Source organism: Triturus cristatus, chromosome 5_1, assembly GCF_964204655.1.
Source record: "Triturus cristatus chromosome 5_1, aTriCri1.1, whole genome shotgun sequence".
In the NCBI taxonomy this organism is placed as follows: domain Eukaryota; kingdom Metazoa; phylum Chordata; class Amphibia; order Caudata; family Salamandridae; genus Triturus; species Triturus cristatus.
In genome coordinates, this window is record NC_140587.1 from 940,824,826 (window position 1) to 940,850,221 (window position 25,396).

Below are 25,396 nucleotides of genomic sequence, written 5' to 3' on the forward strand. Positions count from 1 at the left end.
CATGCCTGGCTGTGGTCCACCAATTTTTCAAGCGATGTCCAGTCGTTCCTCACGGGCATGCCATATGATGGGAATCGACTTTTTGGAAACAAAGCAGACTCCGCTCTTTAGCGGTTCAAGGAGAGCAGGGCCACAGCGCGCTCTTTGGGGTAATCTGCCACACCTCGCCAGCCGCATCATCCCTACCGCTCCTTTTGCGGTTTCATCAGAGGTTCCCATACCACCAGCATGCCAAAGCAGTTTTGTGATTGCAACTGTGTTCCTCACCACAGTCATGGCTAACGTCAAAGAGCCGACCAGTCCGATCCCTGCTGCAGCATCACCTACAAAACCCGTTAAGCCTGCCCTCAGGGGAGTTAAGTCACCTGGTGGGAGGAAGGATACGAAATTCTTGCTGGGTTGGCAGGCCACAACATCAGGCATGACGGAGGACCATCATTCTGTTTTGCGGCAGGAAATGCTAGCACTTTTGGCCAAAGGGGTTATCAAGAGGGTGCCTGCACCAGAAGTAGGATGTGGTTGTTACTCCTGCTACTTCCTGGTGCTTAAAAAGAAAGGAATCCTCTGACCTATGTTAGACCAGCGCCCTCTCAATGCCCCCCTCCTAAAGGAACATTTTTAAATGCTCATACTGGACCAGGTCTTATCTGCCCTAGACCCTGGTTACTCAATGGTAACATTTGACCTGCGGGACGTCTATTTCCAAATTCCCCATCCTGCCGGCACACCTGCATCGCCTGCGGTTGATCATGGGACAGAAGTATTTTCAGCTTGAGGTGCTCCCTTTTAGTCTGACCATTGCCCCTCAGGTGTTCACGAAAGTGATGGCAGTGGTGGCAGCATATCTTTGGAGGTCAGGGGTGCCACCCTTCCCTTACATTGATGTGTGGCTGGTGAAGGCGGGCTCGCCCCAGGCAGTCGCCAGCCACCAGTAATCACACAAGGGGGGCTGGAGGCGGTTTAAGGACCAGCGGGAACCAACTCCCCATTCGTACTAACAAATCACAAAAGAAGCCCCGGGTCTAGGTTCGTGGGGAGGTCTAGCATGTGACTCTGGATATCTACTTGTATAAGCTGGGGATTCCCTTTTTAAGGACAGTTCCCCTCACACACCAGTGGTGTCATGCTTAATCATGGGGGTACCTCCTCACGTGAGAACCTAGTCCTCACTTGGGCTACAACCCCCTCGCTGCGAGGGAGGAGCTCAGGGATCTTTTTCAAATAGAAGGTGGGTATTCTAAAACCCCATGGTGGCTCGGTGTGTACTGAAAGAAGTGCAGTGCTATGTTGTGAGTGAGAAAAGATCATTAAAACTGGCTACGGGGTCAGCTAAAAACAGAATATCGCTCATAGTGCACTTGACAGTATTCAAGTCCCCTGTGCTCTTACATGACATGTGCTCTTTTGAGTCGTCAGCCACCTCCAGACTACAGTGACCCTCCTGTCATCTTAGGGGTTCACTATCAATGTGCCGAAGTCACACCTGACTCAATTCATCTGAGCCATTCTGGAAACGGTTTGGCTTCATGCTTTTCCTCTTGCAAAGAGAGTCCAGGTCTTTAGGGCTATGATCACAATCTTTCAGACTGGGACTTGGATTTCAGTGAGTTCAACTCTAAGGTTGCTGGGACTGATAGCCTTCTGCATCTTCCTGGCTGAGTACACCTGGTGGCATATGTGGGCTCTGCAGTGGGATCTGTCTCAGTGAGCCCAACATCAAGGGGACCTCTCTGACCATGTTCAGATTTCGGAGGTAACTGCTAAAGATCTGCAGTGGTGGTTGCTGTACCATGACTACATCAGTGGCAGAAAGCCTTCCTACCATCCTTGAAATGGAGGCTGGTGCAGGTGTTCACAGACAACACCACCCCTATTTGGTATTGCAACAAAGATGGCAGGGTGGGGTCACAGACCCTGTGCCATAAGGCTTTGTGCCTCTGGAACAGACTGGACCGCCAAGGAATTTTCCTTGTAGTGAACCACCTGGTAGGATGATTGAATTCCAGGGTGGAGGAGCTGAGGTGGCAGCTCTTAACGGATCATAAATGGCAGTTACACCCAAGGTTGCACAAGGTCTCTTTCCCGAATAAGGAAAAGCTTGGCTCAATCTGGTTGCCACCACCAAAGAAAGCACCATGTCAGCACTTCTGTGTATTGGAGTTTCCAAGGAGTCTCTTGCTCGGATACTCGGGACTCCTGTACGCCTTCCCGTTGATATCACTCCTGCTCCAAGTACTGAAGAGTATAAAGACTGATCGAGTCCAAGTCATCCTAGTGGCCCTGGATTGTATGGGCACAGAGCATGGTATCCAGAACCTCTGGACTTGAGCATCTGTCCTCCAATCAGGCTGCCCATTTTGGGAGGATTAGCTGGTACAGCAGCAGGGTAGGGCTCAGCTCCCGGGCCATCTCTGTCTCCACCTTCATGCCAGGAGATTGAGCCATGGCAGCTGAACACCTTTGCTCTTCCTTCAGTGGTTGTCATTTTGGCAGTCCGGCGTCCCACGACAAAAACTGTATACGCCTGTTGCTGAGGCAGATTTGTGGCTTGGTGCTATACACTGCAGCTAGACCCCTTTCAGGACAAGTTATTGGATGTTTTATGGTTTGTTTTGTCCCTAGCTCAGCAAGGCCATGCCCTGGGTACAGTTAAAGGGAACCTTTCAGCCCTTTCATCTTTTTTGCTGTTGCCAGATCAGCCTTCTTTGTTTCAGCTTCCAGATGTCTTTTCTCCCTGCATATCGGGGACCCTTATCTGTTGTTTTGGTTGACAGCCCACCGTGGTTTCAATGCTAGTTTGTCACTGAGGAGGCACGATTGGTCGAAAGTAGTGGAGAACCAGCAACCCAAAATGGGGATCTTGCCTGCCACTATGCTGGCATTCCTGATGTTGGAGCTGATTCCTGTGCTCTCTAACTGGCATGTGGAAATGCATAGGTGAGCAGATGTGACACCTTTCGCTTTATGGTGGATTTCCCATTACCTGCCCAACCTCTAAATCAAGCCCAAACATTTTTGTGAATGCGATTTCTGATTTCGTCCAACTCGGACTAATATGTAACCGCCCCTGAGAGCCACCAGTGAATTATTTTTATCCTTTTACTTTGATATATGTTTTATTGCTGTCTGACACCCTGAAGACGGACACAGTTGCAGCAAAAACACAGCAATAACAAAAAAATAAACTAGCACGGCTCTGTATGAAATGAAGAGAATGATGCTAGAAGTTTCTGGTTTTCACTGTATAGGCATTTTATAAGACGGAGAAAGGTTAGAAACATGGTGAAAAAAGTTAAAGAGAAACAAACATCTTTATACTCCTATTGTTACATAGACAAAGCTATGCATGTTTGAGGAGTTTTGGCTAGTCTAGATAACTTGTAAAGTAGCTGGCGTCTAACATGTATTTTCCAACATTTTCAGATGGACTTTTTGGCACTGGAAATGAGGCGTGGCCAAGTATCTTTCCTCTGGGATTTGGGTTCTGGAGCCACAAAACTGGAGTATTCTGATTTTCAACTGAAAAACGACACCTGGTACAGAATACATGCAACTAGGTACAGACTGGATATTTGATTTCCTATTATTTCATTGCATTGAGATATTCAGCAATCATTGGCGTATTCTTTCATTTTTGACTATCCTATGCTTAAATATATGAAGTCATCAGTAATGTTTTACAGCTTACCTGAAACACAATGTTTCAGTATATATTACTTAAACTAACAGTAGTAGCAATTTGAATATGTTGCTATCTATAGTTTAACTCCTTAAAATGTATGATCTCTGCTTATGTTGTCCTGGCATTCAATCCAGTCAGTCTATGAATGTCTGTTGTAAGCTTTCCAAATGTTCTGTGCAGCCTTCATATTCTGGATAAGTTTGGGAATTGACTAAAGAAGATCCAATACCTCCCCAAAATACTCCCATTTTTAGAATGATTCAGATAGTGACATGGCTGATCTTTAACAAGCATCATATTTTGAAAACAATACTTGCAGGTGCTAGTATTATCCTCAGTAATATTAACATCATGTAGAGTGGTGCAGAGCACCAATTATCCCACATACTGTTTGTCTCAGTAGTATCTATGACTCTCACACTGTAAGTTAACAACTGTTGGAGCAGCAGTGTACCCTTCCAAGAACCAACATTGGTACCTGGGTGAGATAGCAAAAACAGAGTGACTTTGTGTAGGGTAAACATTATGTGGCCGATTCACAGAACTAACTTAAGACAAAATTCTAAACTTACTACTTTTGGTATTCACAGAAGGCATTTAGTAGTAGTAAAGTTAGGATTTTGTCTTAAGTTTGACTTAAGACAAACTTAAGACAGACTTAAGACAGACTTAAGACAGACTTAAGACAGACTTAAGACAGACTTAAGACAGACTTCAGACAGACTTAAGACAGACTTAAGACAAAATCCTAACTTAAGTCTGTCTTAAGTCTGTCTTAAGTTTGTCTTAAGTTTGTCTTAAGTTTGTCTTAAGTCCGTCTTAAGTCTGTCTTAAGTCTGTCTTAAGTCTGTCTTAAGTTTGTCTTAAGTCAAACTTAAGACAAAATCCTAACTTTACTACTACTAAATGCCTTCTGTGAATACCAAAAGTAGTAAGTTTAGGATTTTGTCTTAAGTTAGTTCTGTGAATCGGGCCCTATAATAATAGCATGTCTAATTGGATATTTCTAACTGTAGATTCCTCACCTTATAAATTCCCCCAGGTGCCCGACCGAACCCAGAAACTTTACAGTAATTGATCACCCGTGGAAATTTAGAGCTGTCAATCTCTGCATCTGCCTTGTTCCACCTCTGGAAGTCATGGTGTGGTGCCATATATAGAGGCAGCCCTAGAGCGCTGATGGCAATTCCTTTCTTTCTACACCCTTCAACTGTGTTCTGGAATTTGGCTTCCAAGCTTATTCAGCTTTTCACCAACCTCCAAAATGTTTTCTTGACAGTGTGCAAGATTATGTTTCCCCTTAAAAGTACAGGTTTCAAGCCATCCCAAATCTGTAGAAAGCTGATGTTGGTTACTGACCACATAATACCTGCTTTTGGTGTCTCAGACTCAATCAAGATTCGAAATCATATGTAAAGTGCACCCTGATGCACCAATAGGCTATCAGGGAGTGGGAGGAGAAGCTGCATGTTCAATTTCTTGGGTAAGTCTTAAAGCAAAGTCAAAGAACAAGAAGTCCAAATGGTAGTCTTCTCCCCATTGCACACTCCCTCTCTATGAAAACACATTGCATAAAAGGACCGACCCCGGTACTCCTCCAACTCTTACCTTACTCCTCATCTGCAGCTGAAGCTCCTCAAATTTCCCACATCATCTTTGACTCTGCGGGAAGTAGAGGCCTTCAAGGAGGTGATAGTACAGCTTTTTCAGATGATCCTGGATCGTCCTGGAGCACCATTAGACCTAAAGGATCCTCTGGGGCCCCTAGTCGGAATTCCACTGATGGGGCCTTTTCAGCATCAACTGACCCTGACAGGCCCCTGCAAAGCCCTTCGCATATGCAAGGCCATGCTTCCACTACCAAGCTGAAGGCCAAGCTGATGGCTGGTGCTTTAGCACCGGCCACTACTCCTAAGGCTCTGGTTCCGAATCTGATGCCAACGTTGAATCTTCTCTGAAGATTAGTTTGGCTAGATTTAAAACAATTTCATTTTATAGGATCACTAAGGCACAGTACATAGTGTGCGAAGATTGGCTGTTCTGATTCTTTGCTTCTTTTCCTGTGTTTTCAGCACAATAAAGACCTTTCAGAATATTCCACTTGACAAGGATGATTAGGAGCAGGCTGAACATTTCCTACCCCCTCACTATGTTGATATTGGTCTTTATTTAAACCTTCAGACTGCAAATAGCCTTGAGCCCTCACTAGAGACTGAATTGGATTCCTAAAATTGCCTCGCTTTCGGTGGTGGTCTGTACAGGTCTTTCTTGACAGAAACGTTGAAGACGGCATTATCGAAACCATTTGTGGGGCCACTGGTAAGCCATTTAATTGCTAGGAGCCATAGACTTACTCAGGTGATTAGGGGCCATATCAGCAATGGCCAGCGATAATTATCGCTGGCCGTGTTTAGCGATAATTTTCTTAGCGCTGGCTATCGCCCTGGTAGCGCGTTATCATCAACGTGCTGCTCCAGGGCGATAAAAATTCCAGAGATAGCGATGTTATCGCAGTTTTGCAGGGAACATCGCTGGTTTCCCAGCGATGTTCCTTGCAAAAGAGCGATAACCTTGCTGATACGACCCTGTGGTCGTATCAGCATCATCTACCCCCAGTGTTAGGGGTGGCTTAGTCAGGATTTTAGCAGACGTTAGTTTTTGGAGAAAACAGCAGTTTTCTCCAAAAACTAACGTCTGCTAAAATGCAAGGGCATCTTTGCTGATAGCGCAAAGACGCGTTATTGCTCTCCTGACATGTAGTGTATGTCAGGAATGCCCACTTTGCATCTCATTAGAGATACAAAGGTAGGCGTAGTGTAAAAGGGTGCTAACATGCAAATACGCATGTTAGCAGCCTCTTGCTGATAGGGCGTTGGTTTTAGCTCTACTTTTCTGGCTTTTAAAGCCAGAAAAGCGGAGATAAAGCCCTTGATGATATGGCCCTCAGTCTTTTTGACACAGCATCCAACACTGCAGAGCCTTGTAATGCAGGCTATAGTCAAGAAGGTGGACCAGAAGGCCTTGCCTATTCCCCGAAAGAGGATTGAAACTGATTAACACACTTGGCAAGATGGTGTTCTTTCCTTCCAGTTTGGCATTGCAGTTTCTGAAAACTGTTTGTTTGTTGAGGAGATACAATCATGCCCTCTGGATATGGCAAGGAAGATCTTGCCTGCCATCGCCAAGGAGTTCCAAAATACCTTTGACCTTAACCTTTAACCTTTAACCGGATGGTTCTCAATAGCCAGGACACAGCCAAGTACATTTTACAGTCTAGCCCTGGGCACCACAGATAGTCTGTGCTGCAATATAAGCACAGGTGCTGTGAATTGCTATAATGCCTGAATCCGTGCAACAGTTTTTTTCTGGGGCTGTGCAAGCATCACTTATGGATATGCCTTTTGAAGGATCCATACGTGGTGGGAGCAGAGGATGGGGTACCAGCAAGGTCATTCTTCTTCTTCCTCTTCAACCGCAAATCTGATTCTCCCTTTGGGTGCAAGGTCCAATTTTACCTGCCCTGTTAAAGTGCAGTTACCTCAGCCCAGCTATTCCTGCTGGTTTTTCTTCTTATTTATGCTCCTCCTTTTCTATCTATCCATTTCCAGTTCCTCCTATTTTTACTCAGACCACAGCAGAATGTCTTTCTGTCCTTGAGGTTTATTCACTGCTGGCCAAAGGAGCAGTTAAGAAAGTCCCTGAGAAGGAAGAAGCACAAGGTGCTACTCCTTATGTTTTAATGCCAAATTGTGGATCATCAGGTTTGGACACCTTCCCTTGTAAGGACAATACAAGTGGTTGACTCTTGTCCATGTCCTCTCTGCCTTAGATCCTATGGATTGGTTGATGTCCATGGACTTTCAGGTGTCCTCTGCTTCATTGTGGTGTCGGAACACATTCAGTTCACTGTTCTACCTCTCACCTCACATCTTCCTGCCCCTCCTCCCCCAGATATATGTCTGAAGAAAATGGTGGTGGTTGTGGCACTACTTTGATATATGCAGGCCATGGTTCACATAGTTCTGCACCTCGACAACTGACTGCTGAAGGCATCTCTTTACAGTCATCCGCAGACCACCTGTGGATGACTGTCTTTCTACTCTCTGTCCTGGGGTGCTCCATCAGCAAGCCAAAATCTTTACTTTGTCCAGGACAGAGGATCCCCTATGTAGAGGTTGTTCTTTACACAGTAGTATTCAAAGTCTTTTCCCCCCCTGCAGTGAGTCTCGGACATTGAGGATATGATCCCAATGTTTCAGGCTTGGTCCTGGGTTCCAGCTGGATGGCTCTGTGGCTTCTTGGTCTCCTGTATCCTACCAGTACCTGATGTCCATTGGTATATGGGGGACTTCAATTGGCTCTGCAATGGGGTGTCTCTTGAACAATATTTGTGTGTCAGGCGAGTGAGCCGGTGACCCTCAATGGTGAATGAAGGATGTTCACCTGAACTTTGACAGGCTGTTCTCCTTGCTCCTTCCAGAGCTCACAGGAGTAATCGATGCATCTTTTCTGGGCTGTAGAGACTGCAGGAGCTGCATGCCATGTTGCTGGCTTTTAAGACCTTCCTGCCTTCCATCAGATATATCTCCATACAGGTTTCTGATGGGCAGCATGACCACTATGTTTTAGTGTAATAAGCAGGCATGGTGGGGGTCTTGTGTGTTGTGCCAGGAGGATATGAAAATCTGGAGCTGGCTGGACCATCAGGAAATTTCCCTGCCTGTCAACCACCTGGCAGGCTACCTGAACGTCAAGGTAGACAAGGTCAGTAGATGTCATCTAGCTCACCAAAATTGGAGTCTGCACCTGGAGGTAGTTCAAAGTGTTTTTGCTCAGTGAGGTATGCCTTGGGGATATCTTTTCACTACTGCTGAGAATGCTCATTGTCGAGCCTTTGCCTTCTGGAGTTTCCACCTCAGGACTCCTGGGGAGATACGTTCGACCTTTCATGGGACTCTAGTCTCTTTTCCACTTTTCTGTCTGTGCCCTTGCTTCTGGAGAAGGTCAGGAGAGATCAGTCTTATAGCCCTGATATGGCTCTGATAGCCCTGGACTGAGCTTAAAGAGCCTGGTATTCCATGCTGCTGAGTCCGAACTTCTGTCCCTACTCTGTCAACCTATTTGGGAGAACCTGCCATCACAACAAGGCATGGATCTGCTCCTAAACCTCTAGAAGCTACACCTCAATGTTTGGAGATTGAGCTTTCTTTGCCCATCATATCTTATGTTGCCACTTTTGTATTTGCAACTTCTTCCATGTTTGCGATCATTCTTTGCTCTTGGAAGCCAAGGCACCCCATGCACATGATTCTGAGATTTCTTATTCATGGGAAATCGTGGTTTAGTGTAATTTTGTATGAACTGTTTTTTATTCTGCTCAATGTAGTGTTGACTGATGGTTCATATTGATTCGGTTTAAGGAATAATAGTTTCCCAAATCTTCAAGGAAACTCTGACGATGTGCTATATGTGTTTTCATTTATTTCATTCTGTGAGGGTGGTTGGTTGTGCGTTGCCTTGCATGAAGTGTCCATGCTCCTGGTTCTGTTATGTTTGTCACATACACAGATTGTCTGGTGTGTTGTGTGTGCGGTATAGTTTACCTAATGTGTTTATGTCAAGGTCTTGTTGGAGTGCTGGCCCAATCATTAGTTACTGGGCATTTTCCCACAGTTTTTTTAAATGGAAGTGAGAGGTCATCAGTACTATTGCACACCAACTGGGTCACCAAGGTTCTCTCTTTGGGCACTTGAACCTCTTTGAATAGTCAACACAATAAATAATTTGAACATACAAGGTTATAACGCAGAAGAAGCAGATTGGCCACGTTTAGAATTTGGTGGATGGGTTACTCTGTTACAAATGTGACAGATATCCTGTCAGCCGTAATACAAGTGCGCTATATCCAATGTCGTTTGTAATACAGCGGACCTGATATCCATCACATTTGTGACAGAGGAACCTGTCTGCCAAAGTCTGTGTTATGCTCTATGTCTTTAATTTTCTGGTGAGTAAGAAGGGCGTTTGGACCTTGTGGGCATAGATACAACAAACAACATATGTATAGCATTCCACATACTAGGATCAACGCTTTCAAATACCATTTACCACTATGGCTGAAGTTACCCTGTGGGATTTTATAGGAAGCTAGCTCTATATATGATATACCAAGAAAAGGTATATTGTGCAAAGAGTCCAGGTATCCCCTTATGAGTGGACAGGGGCTTTCTCTAGCAATCCTAAGGTGCTCTTCTAGGGGGTAGAGAGAAGTGGTAGACCTTTGAAAGTACACATACAGTCAATAAAATGGTACACACAACTCAATAAGGAGATCCACACCAATATATAAAAAATAACACATATCTTTATACATATTTAGGCACCAGAATCAATATGATCAGGTATATACGTTTCAAGACAGAAATACTTTTAGATTTTAAAAATGGACACCATTCAATTTTCATAGGCACCAATGTTATCCTAAGGGAGGAAAAACAAATGCTACATACCAGTTTTTTTGCATGCAACCTACAATACCAATCCTTGGGACTTAAGGTGAGTATAGGGCAAGGTTCAAGGCAGCACCAGCTGCTCACCTCCAGCGGCACTAGGGCGGCCAGGTGCAGCGGTGCAATACAGTTTCAGGTGCCCAATGTTAGTCTATGGGGATCAGCCTTTGTGAAAAGCGGCTGAAGGTTTGGACTGGGAGGCCAGCTGGGTTGAACCAAAAGTGGACTCAGGCCTCATCATGCTCAGGGATGTGGGGACACCTTTGGTCTTCTTCTCCATGGGCCAAAGGCAACGGGTGCAAAGGTACTTCAAGGCATCAAGTTTTTGTCACCGGAGACACTCGTAGTTGTGGGGGCCTGCATATGGAGGCTGCAGGTGGCGTTGGGAAGTCCACAGAGGGCAAGTTCAAGATGGCTTTTAGATCTAGAGGGTCTGGGAACCATGCTGGCCCCACCGACCCTCTTCAGGTTGGGCTAGACTGCTCAGGTGCAGTGGTGTTTTTAGGTATCAGGTTCTGGTGGTACGTAGACCTCACAGCTCTCTTGGGGTGACTGCAGGATGTAGGGAAGCGGATCTGTTTCTCCATGGGAGTTCCTGGTTCTTGTGTGAAGTACTGGCAAGTCTCCAAGACTTTGGAGACACAGCAGCAGCAGTAGTACAAGTCATCTTTAGCGCAATTAAGAAAGTAGGCAAACAAGCCGGCAGGGTTGGTTCCAAGTCAGTTGCTGGTTCTTCTGTTCTTGCTCTTTGCAACTCTGCACTCCATTTTCTTCGTTCAGGTCGGCAGGATCTGATTTCTTGGTGCCAGTGCTCCCCTAAAAACGGGAATGTAGGGCTGTAGCCAATGGGCTACTTACCCCTTGTGTGTCTACATCCCCTGTATTACCGCTTCCTGTGGGAAGTGGGCATAAACCAGTCCCAGAGTCCCTAATTTTGCCGTCACCAAGATGGCAGACTGTGAAATTTTGTCGGCACTTCAGGTAGCGCATCTTAGGGGGTGGAACTAGCCTGAGGGTGAAAACGCCTCTCTGATTACTAATTTACCCCCATTCCCAGGCGCCGAAGGCAGTAGGCCCTTTGAAGCACCCGCCTTTGAATGCTAAGTCACAGGCTATCCTATGAGCGGCGGTGTAAACACCCTCTGCCCAAAGCAGGATTTGTTGCTGGGCTCCTGAGAGCTAAGGCCCTCAACTCATCTGTGGTGGCAGGCTGCTAGCACAGTAGTAGTTGGTAGGTTTTCAGGGTCCACCCTCTTTAGCCTCTTTGCCCTAGGTACCAGGGGTACTATTTACTAAGGGCTTACAGGGAGGGCTAAAGTTGTTGCCTACTGGGGAACAATTGTGCAGTTTTTGGGAAAAAGATCTGGCACTGGGGACCTGGTGAGCAGGAACTCTGTGCACTTCCAGTCAGAATCGCATCAAATACCAGGCAAAAACTGGGGGTGACCATGTCAAAAAGGGGCACTTCCCTACAGGAATTATTCAGGTGGTCTAAGTAATCTAATTGTTCAGATTTACTCCAGTGTTTTTAAACTGAATTCAGTCAGTGGTACAGAGCTGTGCCATTGGAATACATTGTATACAATGAACTTGTGATTTGTCAAATGCAAACTGGACAACTTAGTTGTAAGGAAGTAGGCTTTTCTCAGGCTTACCCCGACTTTTTGCCACCATTTTGACTACTAGGCACTGGTATAATGACTCTGAATTGCCCTGAGTCCTGCTAAACAGGGCTCTGGTCTTTAAAATGGTGTATGTTTAATGGTCTTATTCTCAATTAGTATAGCCTAACTTACTTCTAAGAATCTAGTATATGGTACCAGGGGTACCCAGGGCCTGTTAGTGTGTCCCCACAGGGACTAGAGCACGTTTTGGGATTACCTGAGTAGGAAAAAAGGTAAAACATAGCTTCCATTCTGCCACTGCAAACTGGAAGAGCAGTTAAAAATTAATACCTCGATTTTGCCAAATATGGTAATTAACAAAGCCCAAACCTCCCCTTTTAATGTATTTAAGTCACCCCATGGCAGGCTTAATGAGCTCTGCTCTAAGGTGCTTGATGTTAAAAGGTGGAATCTGTGCTTTTACATTTTCCAGCAGTAAAAACACGAAATTGTCGTGTTTACTATGGAAAGGCTAGTAGCCCCATCGGCAAGTATAGAGTTGCAGGCTGGCACCCCAGCACTGCTGACTTCTGAATGGGACTATTAAGGTTGGTACTGTTTGGTATCGAAAGAATGAGTACATTAAATCTGATTTAACGGTTACATTGGTAGGCAAAGTGCAACTTTAGAAGTTGCTACTTTAGTTGCCCAAGTTTTTAACTGCCCATTTACTGATGTATGCGCAGGGCTTGTCCTCCAGACAGCTTACTTCCCTTCTAGGGAAACATACTAACGACTCCCAGGAAAGGGCACAATAGGGGTCTGAATGAAAGAGAGGTGTTACCTCCCTCCTGCTGAGAGCCAAATGGGTTTTACCCCAAAAGGCAAGCTTCACAGGAGAAGCCGCCTTTGAAGGGAAATGGTTAACACTTGGGAGAGGAACTACTCTATTGCGTAGGTAGAAAGGCTGACACTGGGGAGAGGAGAGGAGAAGTCAGTTGTCAAACAGTTTTTTCCAGGGGTGTGTAGCCCCTTGGAAGTCGCACCTCTGGGAGTTAGCTGTGGAGGTTTGAATGCCGAGAGAGGGGTCTTGCCATCTTGGGAGTGGGCAGAATGCTGCATCCTAAGATTACCAGATGCCACACTTTCCAGGAAGTGATCATCAAGAGAATGGAAACCTGGTAGCCCATTGGCTACCAACCGCATCTATACCTGGGGGCATTTATGAAGATAAACAGGGCACCCCTTTTACACAGAACTCTGGTCTCCAAAAGAAGGACCGAAGAGAAGAGAGGATGCACTGCTGAAGACTGAACCTGCTGCACCTGGTGACTAGTGAAGAGAGAGACTGTGCCTGACATGTCCTGCCCAAAGAAGGAGTTGTCTCCAGAGTCCAGTCAAGCCAAGAGAAACCAAGGGCCAGCTGACTGACCTCCTGTTTGCAGCACAAGGACACAACAGCTGAAGAAGTCAGCTGGGCCACGTTGTGACCCAAATTTGGCAGTGTCAATCTTTTCTGGATTCACATGCTGTGCATTATTCTGCCATCTAGTGGTTGGATCCTGAATTGTAGTATTTCTTTTCTTTTTTTTTTTGTTGGTGGGCGTCGACATACTACCATTTGGTGTCCTCCTGTGATGTCGACGGGCCTCCTCTGGAAGCTCACACATTTGGTCGCCTTCTTCAGATTCTTTTTTTCCGCTGTTGAGTCTGGATCGATACGGAAGAAGCTCCTAAGATTTCAGAGAAGAATCGGCGAAAATAAGGAAAAACCTCAAGTAAAACACCAGTAGAACGTTTCGACTTTCAAGTTTTCAATTCAAAATGACCGGAGATCGACGAAAGGTTAAAAACAAAATCTCTGACGCCGATCGGAGAATGCGCATGCAGGGAGCTCCCTGTGCACGGTAATGGACAAGACACCGTTCAAGTTTTGCAAGAACTGTCACCACAAGTACGCTCAGAAGGATCAGCATCCGGTCTGTAACCTTTGCCTAATGCTGTATCACCGAAGCGAGGACTGTAACGCGTGCTCTGTCTTCACCCCGAAGACATTGAGGGTGAGAGAAAACATGCAAGACCAAGTACCACCGCCATCGCTACGAGACCTGGGCCTCTCGAGTGAGGAGGAAGATAACGTCGCCGAAAGGCCAGAAGGCGACGAGGACAGAGATGTTTTGGTCGTGGAGGTCGAGAAGAAGGCTTCAAAGGAGGTAAGAGAGTTGTCGACCTCGAAAAAACTAGAAAAGTCTCGAAAAGCAGACTCAAGACTTTCAAAGGGAGCCTCGGCGTTGAAGCACTTGGCGACCGCAGCTGCATCCAAGCAAAAACACACCGTAGGATCCTTGGATAAGGACTCCGCATCGGCAAAGACCCTCGAAAAGACAAAGACTTCAAAAGAAAGTCTGGAAAAGGATGCCCCAGTGTCGAAAAAAGAGAGGTCCAAGCAAGCGTCGACAGCCGGATCGGCGTCAACGAGCACAAACCGAAAAGCCGAAAGTCTCGACACCGAAACACACATGGCCAAGATGGAGAAGAGGCTCAAAGCCGAAATGGCTAATATTTTACAACGTAAAAAAGACTCCAACAAAAGCTTGAAACACTTCAAGATACCGCCCAAAACAAGTAGTACAGAAGGAGAAAAGGTCGTCGAGGAACTAATGCCGCCGACAACACCTGAGCCGATCGAAGAAGAAGAGGAAGAATCATTCTTTTTCTGAGAAGACGTGGAAGATGACGAACAAACATATGCCGAATCGGCAATTTTGGAGAAACAAGACCTCCAATGGTAAGATCTTGACGCTGAATCACCTGAGGAGGCTGTGGAAACATATCTTTCGAGGTCATCACCCCCAGATGACATTCGCATGTATAACCAGGTGATTAAAAAAGCAGCAGAAACTTATGGAGTTCAGCTGGAGGAAGAAAAACTGCAATCATGTTTTTTATTAGACTTTGATGCCAACACAATCAAGAAATCAATTCCTTCCAATACTGCCAAGTGTACTGGACCAAGGAAAAGAGACATTCAAAGAATCTGCAAGATGCAAAGCTATCGCACCTAGAGCAGAAAAGAAATGTAATCACTCCTCTAAGGACCCTATATACATCAGAGGGTCTGTACCAGCTGACTCTATTATTACTTCCACAGCAAGGAAAAGAGCAAATGTACCAGCAACAGTGGAACCACCTCCAGACAAAGAAAGCAACAGGATGGACCTTGTAGGGATAAAGGTAGAAAGAAGTGAAGCAAATCAATGGCACATAGCAAATTCCAATGCATTGCTAAACAGACATGCTTATCAACATTGGGATGAGGTGGGAGAATAGTTGAAGAATCTACCTGAACAATTACATAGAAGAGCTAGCTACTTGGTGGAAGAGGGTAAAAACATTGCGAATACATGTTTAAAATCAGCCCTAGATGCTGCAGAAACATCAAGCAGCTAAATATTGATTGGTATCACAGAAAGGAAGCACGCATGGTTGAGAATATCAGGCTTCAAGCCGGAAGTGCAAAGTAACATCATTAACTCACCATTCAATGGGGAGCAACTGTTTGGAGGTATGGTTGATAAAAAAACTCAATCAAATAAAAAAGGAAATGAGACAGCTTAATCCATGGGTGCTCTACAATTTAGAGGCATGCGTAGAGGCACACCATCAAGGAGATCAGCAGGGAGAGGTGCACACCAACCTGCTACCTCACATCAAAGTTACCAGCAAACTTACCAAGGGACAAGCCAGGGTCAGCAGCAGAGCTGGCAATACCAACAAGGAAGGCGATCCTTTCGGGGGCGTCCCCGTGGCAGAGGATAGCCACAAAGAGGTGGGCAACAAACCTCTACTAAGTGACTGCACTCAAAAAAAGGTACACTCACAAAGAACAGCAGTGAGGGTACACACAGAAAAACAACATATACAAAGACAAGAACCTGTCAGTTTACAGTTTCTCCAACATACCACTCCAGTAGGAGGCAGACTAAGATTTTTCCTGAACAAATGGAAGAAAACAACCTCAGACAAATGGATTTTAAACATAATACAGTACGGTTACTGCTTAGAGCTAACAAAACAAAGCAAAAGATACATTCAAAAGTAGAATTATCTCACCTAGTCAAAGAGATGAAGGAACTTCAGGGGAAACATGCAATAGAGCACGTACCACACAAAGAAAAGAACGATGGAGTATATTCAACATACTTCCTAATTTCCAAAGGTAGACAGAACATTACACCAAATTTTAGACCTAAGGTTTCTAAACAAATTCATAAAGACACAAATATTCAAAATCACTACACTGCAAGAGGTGCTACCTCAATTGCAAGAGGGATATTACATAGCCACCATAGACTTGAAGGATGCATACTTATACATCCCTATGAACAAAAAACACATACGGCTGCTAAGGTTTGTGGTCAACAAAAGACACTACCAATTCAAAGTACTGGCTTTCAGTCTAAAATCTGCACCAAGAGTGTTCACAAAGTGCCTAGCAGCAGTAGCAGCACATATCAAAAGAAGGCATGGGATTCATGTTTACCCCTACTTGGACGACTGGTTAGTCAGAGCTAACTCTTACAGTCTATGTAAACAGCCTATACAACAGGTGATAGAGACACTAGTTCAACTGGGTTTCTCCACTGTAAGAAAGTGGGTTTCTGTTGCAGTAACCCCCCCCCCCTTTTTTGTGCCTAATAGCTGATGCACTTTTCCCTGTTGTGCCCTGGGCTCCTGCCAATCAGGCGTCAAGGGCCTCTGTTCCTGCCCTAAAAACTGCCTAACAGCCAAAAACCCAAATTGGCCACATGTCAGCCCCTGGTAATTGGTACCCTAGGTACCCAGGGCCTTGTGACCAGGGAAGGCCTCTAAGGGCTGCAACACTCATTGGGCCACCCTCAGAGGCCCTGTACCCTAACACACACACACTGCTCTTGCAGGCTGAGTGTCTGGGTACAAGACAAAACAAAGAGTCGACATGGCACACATCCATGTGTGCCATGCCCATCACCTACACTGCCCTGGAATACATCAGCCACCCCTCTGGCTGGGTGCCATATGCCAGTGGTGTGGGCAAAGGAGCATGAGCCCCATGCCCCTACAGTACCCAGGTCCATTCCTGGGCACTGTAAGTGCAGTGCTGCCATTTAAGAGTCCATGGTGCTGAGAACTCGTCAAACACGAACTCCACAGCACCATAATGGCAACACTAAAGGCTGAGAAGTTTGGTATCAAACTTCTCAGCACATTAAACCTGCACTGATGCCAGTGGGGGATTTAATGTACCAATCACCCCAGAGGACATCTTAGAGATGCCCCCTAAAACCTAACCTACAATCCACGTCTGTTCTGAGGCTGCCTAGGCTGCCACACAGCAGACATATTGCTGGACCCCTGGGTAGGAGAGCCCCTGCTCTCCTGGGTCTGCAACAATGCACATCCTGGGCGAGGTGCTAAATCTCCTCCCCCAGGATGGGCAGGGGGAAGCTTCAAAGGCATACCAGCTCTGTGAGCTTTCCCAGGCCACTGCAACCCCCCACTGTGGCGGGAAGCTTGGCCAGAAACCCCAAATAAGGACAGGGGATGTACCAGCCTGCCAACCCCACCCCTCAGGTGGGGGAGGCGAGGTGAAGCACATCTCCGGGCTCTCGCCATCTTGAAGATGGGAAGCCCTGCCCAATCAGCACTAGGCTACTGCCCCCCTCCCACAGGAGAGAGGCAGGATAGGGGGTGTACCCACCCCAGGACAGGAACCCATTGGTCCCTGCCCTTCACCTACCTGTAACGCCCCTAAATCTAGTATTTAGGGGCACCCTGAACCTTCCTTCCCCAGATTCCAGATTCCAAAATCCGAAGAAGAGCTAGAAGAAAGAAGATCTGCCCTGCAGCTGCTAAGAAGAGGAAGACACCAACTGCTTTGACCCCAGCCCTACCGGCCTGTCGACCCTCGAACCTGCTCCTGCTCCAACCCGGCATCTCTTGTGGCCAGCAACCTCACAAACCCCGGAGGACCTGGCTACCCTTTGCTCTAAGACCCTGGGACTCCCATGAGTAGAGGCTTTACTCAAAATCTACTTCTAATCCCTGGCAGCAGCCCGGAACCGCGAACCCTTCACACTCTGCACCCGCCAAGCCTGGCCTGTGCCGGAGTGAACAAAGACCACGAGGACTACCCCTCGGCGACTGTGACCCCGAGTCCGGCACACCCAAGCACCTCCCTCGACACTCCTGAAGAACCCTGTAGCCTCAGAACCAGGTGCCCCCCCCCAACCGCGATCAACAGAGGGTAAGATTTCCCGACACCAAAAGGCACCCCTGCACCCGCCGCCCCGTGGCCCCCTGTGCCCAATCCCGGAGTACCTACCTATCCTCCAACTACCCAACTTACCTCTCGAAGTGATGGTGGCACCTGAAGAATCTTCGTCCCCGAGCTTGCAGTCTTTTTCTAAACCGGAGATTTCCCATTGAAATCAATTGAGCGCCAGAAGGCTCAAAAGTACTCTGCACCCAGCCGCCCGAGTGGCCCTGGCAGTGCAACCTCTACACCTATCTACTTCCCCAATTGCCCTGAGTAAGTGACCAGGAGCCCAGCTCCCACAGCCGCGTGGTCTGCTAGTCAGCAGCCACCAACCAAGGCCCCCCTACCTCTCATAGGATAACATTGGGTCTAACTCCTTCTGCACCCGGCCGCCCTTGTACCGCTGAGGGTGAACCAACTGTACCTACCTGACCCTGGGAGACCCCTGAGTCTATGCTCAGAACCTTAACTCTGCCAGTCGAGTACTTACCATTAAACCGATAACTCAATTTTCTCCATAGGGTAACATTGACTGGCTTTTCCTGAAATTTCTTCTAAGTGTGGACTTTTCAAAACTTTAAAGATTCACCAAAAATCAGCCGAGTAACGAAAACAAAACTACTCACCTGCTCTTAGGTGAGCTCCCAGTGCTGGATCTTGGTGCCCAGCACTGACTCTGAAATATACTTACAACTGTACTTACCGGTAACCCAATTTTCTCCCATAGGAAATCATTGACTGTTTTTCTGTGAAATTTCTTCTAAGTGTCAATTTCTGCAAACTTTAAATATTCTTTAAAAATCGTATAATTTCTGAAAACGTAATTACTTACCTGTTTTGGATAAAGGTCCCAGTACTGAGTCTAGGCACCCAGTACTGGATTACAAAAGTAACGAGAACATACTATACATGCAACTTGAATTTTCTGCCATAGGGAATCATTGACTGTTTTCTATGAAATATTTTCTAAGTTTCAACTTTTAAAATAGCAAAATATTGTCTAAAAATCATCACAGTAATTAAGTCGACTTTCATCACTTGATTCCAAGTACTGACCCAGGACTGAATCTAGGATCCAGTCCTGGAATTCCCAAAGTAATCCTAAAAGTAATCTGTAGCAAATAACTTGAAACTTCCACTGAACTCAATGCATTATTGTGTTTAAAATTGTGTTGCCTATTGCAACCACTTGTAACTTTCTACAAAAGTCAATTGCATATTGCAAAAGTATTTATATAAAGCATCTCATTCTGAGAAAGTATATTTTAATACCTATTGTTGGTTCTAAAATAAAACAAGCATATATTTTTTATATATAAACCATTGGCCTAGAGTTCAGTTATTGAGTGTGTGAGACCATTAGCTGACTGAGTGTGGGCAACAAATGATTTACACTGTCCTCTGGTACTGCCTTACTGCTCGACCAAGCTACCACTTTAGAGAGTAAGGTTATATCTAACTTTAGCCTCTGCCAAACCTCTGGGGTCTGTGGACTCTGTACACCTGGTACCTATTTGGGAACAGTATATACAGAGCCACTTTCTCACATCCACACATTGTGAAAAATCATCACCAGAGCCAGAACTCATAAAGGTGTTCTTAGGCGCAGAAATAAATACAGTATTAGGGAGAGCATTCCTAAACGAAAAGAGGAGATCTCCCTTATTGAAGGAGACTCATCTATACCAGAAGGGGCAACATCTGACGGTGAGAACAGTGGGGAAATTACTAGGAATGATGGCCTCATGCATTAATTTTTTCCCAAAATTCATCTACACTTGAGACCATTTCAGGAATGGCTCCAGTCACAATGATCACAGGCAACAGGGAGTTGGGAGGATCTAGTTGTTGTCACACAAACAGTTCATCAGGCGATGGCATGGTGGAACAAAACAAACATAGCGCAGGGGAGAATTTTTGCACCATCAACTCCAACAGTGACCATAACAACAGATGCGTCCATAATGGGATGGCGAGCACACATGAACAACCTCAAAGTGAGGGGATTGTGGACACAGCAGGATGCAGTGAAACACATCAATATCTTGGAACTAAAAACAGTATTCTTAGCCTTAAAAGCCTTTCAGAAGGAGCTCTACGGGAAAAGGGTGTTGATACAAACAGACAACACAACAACTATATTTTACATAAACAAACAAGGAGGGACTCACACTCTCAACACTAGCTCAAGAGATATGGAGATGGGCAATCCCAAAGGGAATAGACATAGTAGCAATACACCTACCAGGAAAAGACAATAGGAAGCAGACAGACTGAGCAGAGAAACAACATCATCCCACGAGTGGGAACTAAATCAAACAGAACTACAGAAGATTTTCAGGAAATGGGGGACACCACAAATAGACCTATTTGCAACACACCACAATGCAAAATGTCAAAACTTTGCATCCAGGCGACCTTGCAGTAGTCCCTAGGGAATGCACTATGGATAGACTGGTCAGGGATATTTGCTTACGCTTTCCCCCAATACCGTTATGAACAAAGTGATCAGCAAATGCAGGATTAGCAAAATGACAATGATTCTCATTGCACCATAGTGGGTCAGACAAACTTGGTTCTCAGAAATAATGGAGATGTTTCAAGGAGCAATGCACAAATTTCCCCAAAAAATAATTTGCTAACGATGCAAAACTAGAAAGTATTTTACTCAGTACCAGAGAGCTTAGGCCTAGCGGCATGGCTCCTGAGGACTTAGAATTCGCACATCTCAAACTACCAGAAAGCACAATTGCTGTTTTAAGAGAAGCTAGGAAACCAACAACAAGAAAATGTTATACAGCTAAATGGAAAAGATATACACAATGGTGCCTTAAAACTCGTCTTTCAAAGAAGATTACAAAAGAAAGAACTGTTTTAAAGTATATTTTCAAAACCTCAGCACACGTAAATAATATAGATTAGGTTATCTATTTAGTATGTAAGAACATGTATACATAAAAGGCAAGACCATATATCAAAGTGATATCTTCTTCATATCTTCTTTATTAAGAAGTGTTCAATTGGAGCCTCAAGGTTACAGCCGGTCACAGCCAACACGTGTTTCGTTGTATCGGGAATGTAGTCCCACGACTTCCTCAAGGCTATCTTTGTACTGTAGAAATCTTTGAATTGTGGTTGTAATTCCGTCCCACATGGGGTTCTGTGAAAGGAGCGGGGAACGAGGACTATCACAGTTTCCTTGACGTGGAGCCCGAGTTTGGCATCGCTCTCAAATATTATCCGTGTTCTAGTCCCCTCGTCCTCCGGTTTGCCGGGTCAGCCGAGTACAGCAGCCCGTGAGTAGAGTGTCGGTTTTAAAGTATTTGACACATTTACTACAAAGTAAATTATGCTATACATCACTAAAGGTACACTTAGCAGCTGTTGTAGCATATACAAGAGACGATACCGGGAAAAGTTTCTTCACTTCACATGTAGTCAAAAGGTTCTTAGAAGGAGCAAAAAGAATTGCACCTCCAAAAATAGTACCAGCACCAACATTGAACCTGAACATAGTTCTAGCACAGATGATGAAAGCACCGTTCGAACCACTACACGAAGCAACGCCACAAATGCTCACACTTAAAACTACCTTTTTAGTGGCAATAGCATCCCTACGTAGAGTTAGCGAACTGCAGGCACAAACACTACAGGAACCTTACTTCCATTTACATAGTAAGAGGATTGTTATGAGGACAGATCCTCAATTAATACCAAAGTTGGTATCAAGATTCCACATAAAACAGAGTATACAAATACCAAGTTTCTTTCAAAATCCAAAGACCAAAGCGGAAAAATCTTTGCACACACTGGACGCAGAAGAGCGGTCATGTACTACATTGAAAAAACTAAGGAATACAGGAAAACAAAACAGTTATTTGTATCCTTTGCAAACAGTTTTCTGGGAAGACCAGTAACCAAAAGCACTATTACAAGATGGATAGCGCAAGCCATACAATTATACCACAGGCAAGCAGGGCAAGCCTTACAAGGTGCCCCGTGGGCACACTCAACAATAAAGAAAGGAGCAACTATTGCATTTCCAGCTAAAACTCCAATTCAAGACATCTGCATGGCTGCAACATGGTCTTCAGTACACACATTCACGAAGCACTACTTTGTGGACGTACAAATGAACAAAGAAGCACAAGTAGGACAAAAGGTCTTACAACATCTATTCACAAACCAAAGTTCATCTTCCACCCTGCAACCACAAGACTAGCAAACCGCTACAAAGTCTATGCACAGTATGTGAATCCAGAAAAGATTCACGCTGCTAAATGAATAGTTTCTTACCTGTCAGTGTAGTTTTGCAGCTTGACGAATTTTCTGGATTCACTAGCGGACCCACCCTCCTCCGCCAAGGAAGATGACAATAGGAGGAGAGAAGAAAAAAAAAAAAGAATGCGAAGATGGCGACCAAAGGTGGGAGCTTCCGGTGGAAGCCCGTCAACGTCACAGGAGGACACCAAATGGTGGTATGTTGACGCCCACCAACAAAAAAACGAAAACAAAAAATGAAAAGAAACACTACAATTCCGGACCCAACCACTAGATGGTGCAATAATGCACAGCATGTGAATCCAGAAATGTCTTCAAGCTGCAGCACCAAGGACCAGGCAGCGCAGCACAGAGTTGCACCCTAATTGGCTGAAGCCGGGAGTACTGTTGGAAAGGTACTGGGACCCTCAGAAGAGTTATTGACTCAGGAATGATTATCCTGTGACCACGACAATGGGCGACTGGTGGTCCAGGGACAGCTGGACTTTGGCCAGACCAGAGATAACTATATGGCACATCGACCCTGCAAACAGGACCTCTTCACCATCTTCGTGGACCAAGGTATCCTAGCAGGAAGACTCTTTTCGAGACCAGGTCACATCCACAGCATATTTTGAGCATCTTCAGCATCCTTCATCCCTTGCATCAAGACCACTCCATAGGAGTGGATTGCAACAAGGATAGTGTGACCAGAACTGCAGAAGGACTGCCTCACCTGTGAAGGTAACTGGTCTTGAGGACCCTGCTGGTCCCCCTGACTAGTTCCCTGCCAGAGTTAGTTGTTGGTTGCAGCAAGTACTTCTAACCGACTACAGTTACATTTGCGTTAGTTTTCCTTGAAATAGTTTCTAAGTGTCCAATTTTATAAATTAGTGTTGGATTTCTTGAGTGTTGGTCCGATTTGTTTTTCAATTGTTTTGGTGCTGTTTAAATGCTTAATACTTGCTCCTCTGTGTAAGCCTTGCTTCTCAGTGCCACAACTACCCAAGGTTGAGCGAAGATTTTTCCAGACGAAACCTACTGGACCTACAGTGGTTGACAAGAGTATTAAACGGTGAGGTTGCACAACCACACCCTATAATGCACCCCATTTCCTCACAAATGGTATCTAAAGTTATATCTTGTGTTATTTCCTGTCATATCATTAAAACATAATGCCTGACATTACATTGGCTTTTAGCACAGAGGGACATTTTCATGAATGAAGTGTTCTCATGTCCATATTAGTTGGTCTCTGATCACAATTCTCTTTGTACATTTTTCTATAGCGCTCTATCTTGTTGTTCAAGTGAGTGCTTGTGTACATTTTCTGACTTTCACACTGTCCATATTTATATTCTTGTGTAATCTCAGGGCTGCTTATACCAGTGACCTTGTCATGTTTCTCCTTCGCTGTGTTCAGGAATACCACTGTAAATCGATGCGGTTCCCTGCTCACCTCATTTAGAGTAAAGAAAAGGGCTGTGTTCTTACACTGGTGGATCCTTTGCTGGCTCCTGAAATGTAAACATCTTGCCTGACTATCTGTCTTCCTAAAAGTCTGCCAGATCAAAGTGACAGTCCTCCGCCCTATTGAGGATGGGATCATCGGCACAGATTTTTCCGGTCCTTGAATACCACACAAGGGCATGGCATTCACAAACAGGGAAAATGTAGATTGTCCCAACTTGCAAGGATTTAGTTTTTTTGGTAAGAGAGGAAACTCCTGCTTTCTGAGTATGATTTGTCTAAACAAAAAAGTTTACAGAAGAGATGGCGCTTTAAACATTGTGCCTGCATATCTTCACTTCTGTGAGGAAGCTGCTGCTGATGCTGTTCCCTTCACGGGACATAGAGTCCTGCTAGGAAGGCAGGGATCTCTAAATAGGATGTATGACCATCGTGGTGGGGCCATGGTCGATGCCCCTCCCAGCAAACAATCGACAAGGGTCTATATATTTTCTCCTGTGTCTCCTTGCATTCCGATAAAAAAAACAACTAAATCATCAAAATATGCACTCACTTCTTTCCACAGTAGCATTCTGTCCCTGTGGAAGTCACTGTCAGTGATTACTGCAGCACAATACTTTATGATGACATATACATGAAACGTTTCTCATTGTTTCTTATTTCAATTGCAGGTTTGGAAAGACAGGCACACTGAGTGTGAAGGAAATTAAATCTACTCTTAAACCAGTAACAAAAACTGCAACCTCCACAGGAACATCATCCATACTGGATGTGGACAAATCAACATTAATGTTTGTAGGTGGTTTAGGAGGACAAATCAAGGTATGTCCTTAAGAGGGCTTATATGCCATATATTACCCTTTATTGTGTGAATGAATGTAACAAATATAAAAAGTAAAATACCATATAATTTTATCAGTTGTAAACCTTTTTACTCAAACCTTTAGACATGTATCTTTGAACTTGTTTGCTCATACTGTTGTCATTTATTTTATAGAAATCTCCAGCAGTTAAAGTAACCCATTTTAAGGGTTGTGTGGAAGACGTGTCACTGAACGGCAAGTCCATTGGTCTCTGGAATTACATTGAAAGAGAAGGCAAATGTAGCGGGTGCCATGAAAGGTAATTGTAACTACTATTTTGTTTTGTATAATAGTTAATACTTGTTATGAAACATTGGCAGACACCCTTGTTTTGAGATGTGAACATTGAGCTTGTGTATTGTTGCAGAGTATGTAACATGCTGGGTGAGAAACAAGACACAGGATAATCTGATAGCTTTTCTACATACTACTAATAATGCCACTATTCTACAAAGGAAACAACAAAAACATTCAGTATTTGAACTATAATAATGTTGATGAATGCCTATTATGAAATATCTGAGGAGAGTCATCAGAGAGAGAGCCTACCTTTTAACGAGGGTTCCTCTATATACCCCTTCCAGTTGTATCTTCCTACACTGATCCCCACATTATCGCTTGCTCACATGGTTTCTAGATTCAGAGCTACCAGGCCACTTACTTGTTCATTCACCCTGTATTTCCTTTCCATTCCATGGGAGGTCAAATGT

At 45.0% G+C, this 25,396-nt stretch overlaps 1 protein-coding gene across 3 annotated transcripts in view; it reads left to right on the forward strand.

Moving 5' to 3' along the window:
* The window catches only part of LAMA1 (laminin subunit alpha 1), a 692,815-nt gene that overhangs the window by 534,093 nt on the left and 133,326 nt on the right, over positions 1-25,396 (forward strand). For all 3 annotated transcript variants that reach the window (XM_085605997.1, XM_085606000.1, XM_085605998.1), the window contains 3 exons: positions 3,424-3,557; positions 24,495-24,645; positions 24,821-24,945. In XM_085605997.1, coding sequence (XP_085462123.1) covers positions 3,424-3,557; positions 24,495-24,645; positions 24,821-24,945 — 410 coding nt within the window. The remainder of the gene's footprint in view (positions 1-3,423; positions 3,558-24,494; positions 24,646-24,820; positions 24,946-25,396) is intronic.